Source organism: Thunnus thynnus, chromosome 21 (assembly GCF_963924715.1).
Source record: "Thunnus thynnus chromosome 21, fThuThy2.1, whole genome shotgun sequence".
Taxonomy (NCBI): Eukaryota; Metazoa; Chordata; class Actinopteri; order Scombriformes; family Scombridae; genus Thunnus; species Thunnus thynnus.
The window spans coordinates 1,434,363-1,441,862 of NC_089537.1; the positions used below are offsets into that span (position 1 = coordinate 1,434,363).

Genomic DNA, 7,500 nt, shown 5'->3' on the forward strand with positions numbered 1-7,500 from the left:
GGGGGGGGTTCTTGCCCTTTCTTCAGCCCCGGATGTTTTTCTCAAAAACCCCCAAACCTTCATCTTTGTGTCGTTTCCTCTTAGTCTGTCTTCTGTTACCGGGGAAACGTCACCACTGGGGTCGACACCGTCATGGCGGGTCGTTGTCTTGAGTTTATTGATAACGGACGTAACAAAAGATTTCATGAAGAGTCAAACTCAGCATCAACAGGAAGTGGAGGAATGAAAGAGAAAGTGAGGAAAAGAGCGAAGGAGAGAAATGAGATGTGAAGAAGAAGAGAAGAAGAACAGAGTGAAGAACAGAGTGAAGAACAGAGTGAAGAACAGAGTGAAGAACAGAGGAGTAAAGCAGAGCAGATGTAAGAGAATAAAATAAACATTTAATCTGTTTTATATCTGATGTTAATGATCAGAATGATCAATGAGACATGAAGAAGAGCAGATAATAATAGATGTTTGTTTATTAATCTGACTAAATGTTCTTCTGTTGAACCACATTTACATTTAGAGCAGCCCAGATTATTATGGGATGGATTCACTAGATTCCTGCCTCACCTCCGTTATGTAACTTATAAACAATAACATCAGACAGTTTTTACCTCTTTCTAGGTGACAGGAGGGAAAATTAATCATCATGTTTCCCCAAATCATTTTGATTTATTCTATTATGTCACATGATGTTAAAAACGGTGCATAAAGCTGCTGTAAATGAGATAAATCCTCACAGCAAATGAACCAAATATCATTTAAAAACAGTTTCCTGATCAATAAATGCTGGTGTGACTGTGAGACACACAGTAAGAATAACAACATTTCTATCGTTATTTTGTAATAATAATCATTAATTTATGTTTAACATGTTTTAAAAGCCTTTTTTCTTCAGATAATTGGAACGAGGCCACAACTGTGTTTAACATCCAACATCATAACAGCATATAAACAACAAAATCAACACAACACCGTCAAATTTGATGTCATTTACTTAATTTAACAACCTTCAGCGTTAACTTCACAGTTTTATCTGTTTTTACTTTTGTTTCATTTCATCCGTTCATTACTTCTGAATATAATTAATAGACAAACTTCTTCAGCTGTTTGTTCCAAGTTATCCCTCCTGCTGTAAAACTACACACACACACACACGCACGCACACACACACACACACACACACACACACACACACATGCACACTTGTGTCTGGTGTTGTTTACTAAACAGAGATGGACAGAACAGGAAAGTGGAGAGCAAAGAAAAGGATATTGTTGAGACTGTGAATAGACTGAGACACACACAGACACACACACACACACACACACACACACACACACACACAGACACACACACACACACACACACACACACACACACACACACAGGCACGGACACACACGCACGGACACACACGCACGGACACACACACACGCACACACATTCCTCTGACATTATGGTTTGGCGTAAATCACACGAGAGGAAGAAGATTACAGGACAAGTGGAGCATCATGGGACGTCATGTAATGTGTTACTAGGATATGTGTGTGTGTGTGTGTGTGTGTGTGTGTGTGTGTGCGTGTGTGTGCGTGTGTGTGTGTGTGCGTGAGACCACAGCAGATGGAAACGGTTCATCCTGTCATTCACTGTCACTCTGTCTGTGTGTTTCGGGATAAAAACAGGAGGATTTGTTCTCTGTAGTTTTCTGAACACCAGCGATTCATAAATCCATCAACATGTCTGAGTAAAGTTCTCAGAAACTACAAGTTGTGATTTGATAAATTAAATGTGGCTGCACATCAAAACTTAAACAATAACAGCAGCTTATTATATCAGTAATAAAACTGCACTTCAGGGTTTTATTGGATTAAATTTGTGTCAAAATAATTAAACAAAATCTCCCAAGAATCAAACCAAAAAAAGGTAAAAATAAGAATAAAACTATATGAGAGTGAAACATTTTATTACAATATTTCACTCAGGATTTCTCTTTTGCAGTCATTTTTTTCAGTTCTGACTCAAAGCTGTCATGTGTGCAGGTGTTACACGGCCGCATCCCCATTGGCCAATTACCTCTGGAGGGACAGGTCACGTGTCCGGAAGTGCAACAAGTGGTACGAATGAACTTTATTGTAAATAACTTTAGTACAAAGTCAAGAGGATGTGATCTGCAGCACAACAAGCTGGTGAAGCTGTAAACAGAACCGTATTCCTGCACATGCTCAGTGGCATCTGCCTTACACAGAACTACTCTCTGGAGACTGAAAACATGATGCTAAGCGTACCCGTGGCTAACGTTAGCAAGCCAGCTAAGAAAACACAACATGAGAATAAGAAACGGTTCCAAAGTCTAATAACGGTGATCATGTTTTCAGTCTCCAGAGAGCAGTTCTGTATAATCCTCTTGACTTTGTACTAAAGTTATTTACAATAAAGTCAAGAGGTTGTGATCTGTAGCACAACAAGCTAGTGAAACTGTAAACAGAACCACGTTCCTTCACATGCTCAGTGGCGTCTGCCTTACACAGAACTACTCTCTGGAGACTGAAAACATGATGCTGTTATTAGTCTTTGGAACCGTTTCTAAACAAACTAACGTGACCAAACTCTTCATGATGAAGGAACATGTGACCCAGTGCAGCGATGTGACTCACTGACGTGTTTTTAATCAGATATATCAGCTTTGATACACACACGATACTTGTTAGTGGATCAGTTCATTGTTGGTTTGGATCCAAACATGAAGACAAATATAGAAAATTGACAGAATGATCCTTTAAATCAGTTCCTCCCACCAACTCTTTCTGTTTCTGTGTCACTAATAGAAGCTGCTTAATTTTTTATCACTAGGTGGAGTTGGACTGGCCACAGGGAGCACTGGGAGAAATCCTAGAGGACTGGTCGCTATGTGGGCTGCCTGAGCAGCCCATTATACAACCAGACCAGGTCAGAACCAGTATATGGCTGCACTGCTGATGGTCGATGTGGGAAACTGTGGCCAGTGTGTTACAGTGACAGTCAGTGTGTGTCTATAATGTGAATTCCTGGATATTAAATGTTCATGTGTGATTTCCTGTAGAGGTCCCAGTAATATTTGTTGTTAAAGTTGTTAAATTTTCTCAGACCTTCTTCAAGATCAACAATCATGAACTTTTGTTGATCTGTAAAGCCCCCTGAAGTGAACTTGTGATTTGTCATATTGAGCTGCACAAATAAAATTGACTTGACTTGATTTTATAGATAAAACGTAATCATGAGTTGCAGCTGAATTGAACCAGTGAAGTTTCAGAGGAAGTGAACTGAGAAGTCAAATCAAAAGCTCAGCTGTTTGTAAAGAAAAGTTGTTTTGTTGAGTTTGGATTTATTTTTTCACCTCCGATCATCGTCTCTGTTAGTCGGTAAAACTCAAAACCAGAAAACACTCTCGACTGGCTCCGCACCAAACGCAACACACACTCACTGCCTCTCCTTATAATGGATGTCTTCCTGCTGGGTCTCACACACACACACACACACACACACACACACACACACACACACACAGGCAGGTAAGAAGACAGATGACACTGTAAATACATGCTAGTGGACAAACAGCTTCCTCTTACTGGAAACTCACGAGATCCATCAAACAAAGCAGGAGAGTCCCTACTGTGTGTGTGTGTGTGTGTGTGTGTGTGTGTGTGTGTGTGTGTGTGTGTGTGTGTTTGGCTGCTGAACAGGATCTTGTGGTTTTAATGAGAATTATTTGTTTTTGTATCTGCAGGGAAATTCATAACAGAATCGTCCCAGTGGTGACTGTGTGTGTGTGTGTGAGTGTGTGTGTGTGTGTGTGTGTGTGTGTGTGTGAGTGTGTGTGTGTGTGTGTGTGTGTGTCAGCAGGACATTCATAACAGTGTCCTAATGCACAGAAAAACAGCTTCTTGGAAAACATCATTTAACAAGTTGGTGTCAAAGAGAGAGAGTTGAAGGTTAGAGAGAGGACAAGTGTGTATGTGTGTGTGTGTGTGTGTGTGTGTGTGTGTGTGTGTGTGTGTGTGTGTGTGTGTGTGCTGACCAGGTACAGCGATGCGTCCTGCTGTTGGATGGTTCATCTCCTGTATGAGACTGTTGTGTTTCACCTGAAAAACAAACAAACAAAAACAAACTTTATATTCTTTATATTCTGGGGCTTTACTGGAATATCTCTGGATGATTTCCAGTTAAAAAACTCCTCATTTATCTTCTACTGGTCCTTTATGCAGCCAGATCTGAAATATGAGAGTGGACAACGTGAACAACACATGAAAACACCTTAGCAACCAGCTTAGCAACCAAAGCTACAGGTTTATGGGCATGTGCGACGAGCTGACATCATCTCGTAGGGAAAGTTAAAAAACATTATAAATGAGGCAGATGAACCCTGAGCTTTGTCTTGCAGGGAGCATTTCCACATACACAACGTTCACCTCTCTCTCCCACCAGGACTGTACGCTGAGCTTTCTAGCTGGAAGCAACCAAGTAGCATAAACAGAGAGGGGGGGGGGGGTAAATACCAATAAAAACATACAGAAAAGAGACTTTTGTTTATAGACTATTATTAAGACTCATTAAAAAAACCCCAGAGTATATCAGTTTCTAAAGCCGTCCAATCTCAAATATTTGGGGGCCTCAGTGCAGCCTGATAGTTTTAATCCATCACGGTGATTTCATCCCAAGAAAGCAAACAATACTGTCTGTTCTCACCCCGACAACCCCGACAAGGAAACTGAATAAAGAACAAAGTTGGATTTAGGAACGAATGTCTTCAGATATGCTGTAAAACCTCAGTGATAAAGCTTAAAGTGTGAAATGTGCGACTTTAATCGATGTCGTTTTTCTTCTTCCATCTAATTTCAAACAATCGAACTAAATTCTGTCGCTTATCGCCTCTGTTTTGTGAACTTTATTTTATTTTTTTGTTTAAATCGGCTTCAGTGCTGCTGCTGCAGGTGACACATTTACATCATATTGATGTTAATCGATGTGTGTCGTCGCTGATCAATAAATAAAACACATATCGGCTGTGAAACGTTACGTAAGACAACATGTAGACTCTCTGTGTGCAGTCAGGGGTGATGTGGTTTCCTCTCTCTCTCTCTCGCTCGCTCGCTCATCCTGTACGCACGACTTCCTCTATAAATATGGAGGAATGACGACTGATGGCGTCACCACCTCCTCCTCCTCCTCCTCTTCCTCCTCTTCCTCTTGGTCCCTCCGTCTCTCAGCCGGAACCAGAGGGACCACAGATCAACCTCTCTGACTCTTTTGTTTCTTCTGTCTCTTACATAATCCTCGTATTAATCTTCAGTCTGCTTCACAACGATATGTAAATTAACAGCAGCTTCATCAGTTCCACATGGGGACGTTAATGGAAGACGGCTGAAGATTTAAATTCCAGGATCGGACTTCATGATATCGAGTCCACGTTTTATCTTGTGTTAGTGTGTCTGCTGTCTTGTAGGAGTGATAGAAGTCATTTTATATCCGGATAACGATACGTTGTCTGTTTCTGTCTTATGTGGACGGTAAACGATGTTTGTGGTGTTTGAGTCTGTTATGGGCGCCGGTCTGCAGCAGTTTGTACGGTTTTCTGGTCCATGTCAGACTTTTTATACCCAAACCACGTCCATACGACAGAAGCAGCCTCTCTTTTCAGTTTGAGCTCCTCGTCTCGTCTTTCCTTCTGACGAAAATGACGAAATGACAAAAAATATTGAAGTGAAGAGCTTGATTTGCAACACAATGAAATAAACGATAGACGTTTTTCTGTCGTCATTTCATCCTTTGTTCCATGTGTTTTCCTTTAATAAGAGATTTTTGGGAAATTGATCTCAAACAAACAAGATATAACGTGTTAATCAGCTGTAGAGGAGCTGGCAGGCTACCTGTTTCCCCGTTTCCAGTCTTTATGCTAAGCTAAGCTAAGCTAACCATCTGCTGGCTGTAACTTCATATTTACTGTACAGACAGGAGAGAGATAGAAAGTGAATGAGGGCATTTCCCAAACTTTTTCTTTAAAGAGAAAAGAGAGCTGAAGTCATGACATCACTTCTAATCTCTCATAAAGCGTTTCTTTCATCCGTCTTTGTGAAAACATGAAGCGTCAGACATTTAAAACTAAAAATGTTTTTGCGCAGGAAAAACTACAGTTCCCATTAAAAGAACTACAAGTGCAGCAGCAGCATAAGGCTCCCCTGTTCTTCCTCCTGCATCATTGCTGATGTTTGCAGCTGTAATCTGATCTGTAGAGACGTCTGTCTGTGCTGCTGTTATTACAGACGTGTCTGAACTTGCCGCCATCATGGACTCGTCTCCTCTGTCGAGCCGAGACATTTAGCCTGCAAACCTCTAGGACTCATGGGAAACGATGTTCATTAAAGTCTGCTAAAAAAGATAAATATTGAATAAACAATGATATTATGACTGACGACTAAACATATGAAACGAGCCACACAATGATTTTAATGAGGTTTTCTTATTTCTGGAAGTTCTGGTTGGTTTGTTTCTCTACAGTGTGATCATTCCTCTGTCTTCCTGTTTCCTGTCTCTCTACACTTTAAAACCATCAAATAAAGACAAAAATGCCATAAAAATAAAAATGTAAAGAAAGAAAAACTGACTATTGTGAAGCTGACAATGTCACAGAGGTGTGATGTTAAATTTATTTGATATTAATTAATTGTTTTGTCTATAAAATGCCAGGAAATTGTGAAAAATTCCCATGATGACAAAATCCAAAGATGTTCATATATGACACACAAAAATGACAAATTATCAAAATACTGCTCTAAAATGATTATTATTATCATTACTGATCTAATATCCACATCTCAGAGGTCATGTGTAGCATCAGGTCGTCGTACTGAGGAAGACAGAAATGAATAAAGACTGAAGGAGCCTTTCAGAGTGAACCTCTCTCTCTCTCTCCGTCTGTGCGGGTCGAGCTGACCTGAGTTCAGGGCTCAGTGACCTGGAGGTTTCTACAAGTGGTGACAGATTCAGACTAATCTTTTATGTTGGGAGCTAAAAAAAAAAAAAAAAGAAAGAAAGAAAGAAAGAAAGAAAGAAAGGAACACTGCAGACAGGAAGCTGCTGACAAACACAAGTCTGACTGATTGGTTCAACAGAAACACCTGAATCATCGAGGACGACAACAAAGCAGGAAATGACCCAGCATGTGTCGCAAATAAAAATAAATGATTTCTGAGGTGAGATGAAGACAGGAAGTCTGTTCTAAATTTAAAGACGGTATCTCCTACGTCTGTCCTGTGACGTACTTCTGACACAGTATGTAGTCACGGTATCACGTCTGAAATTAAGTGATTAGTCAATCAATCAGCCGCCATAAGTTGTTTATCAAGCATTTCTTCTCTGGATACAGGTTTGTGAGGTTTTAAGGATCATTTAAACTGAAGATCTTTGGGTTTCAGACTGTTGGTTGAACAAAACATCTGACTCTGGCAAACTGAGATGGCAGCATTGTCTATTTTAAGA

The 7,500-nt window shown here is 40.3% G+C and overlaps 1 protein-coding gene across 1 annotated transcript in view; it reads right to left on the reverse strand.

Moving 5' to 3' along the window:
• Positions 1 to 7,500, reverse strand: part of sugct (succinyl-CoA:glutarate-CoA transferase) — a 118,309-nt gene that overhangs the window by 3,407 nt on the left and 107,402 nt on the right. The window contains exon 13 of the mRNA XM_067578248.1: positions 4,043 to 4,106. Within this exon, the coding sequence (XP_067434349.1) occupies positions 4,043 to 4,106 (64 nt within the window). The remainder of the gene's footprint in view (positions 1 to 4,042; positions 4,107 to 7,500) is intronic.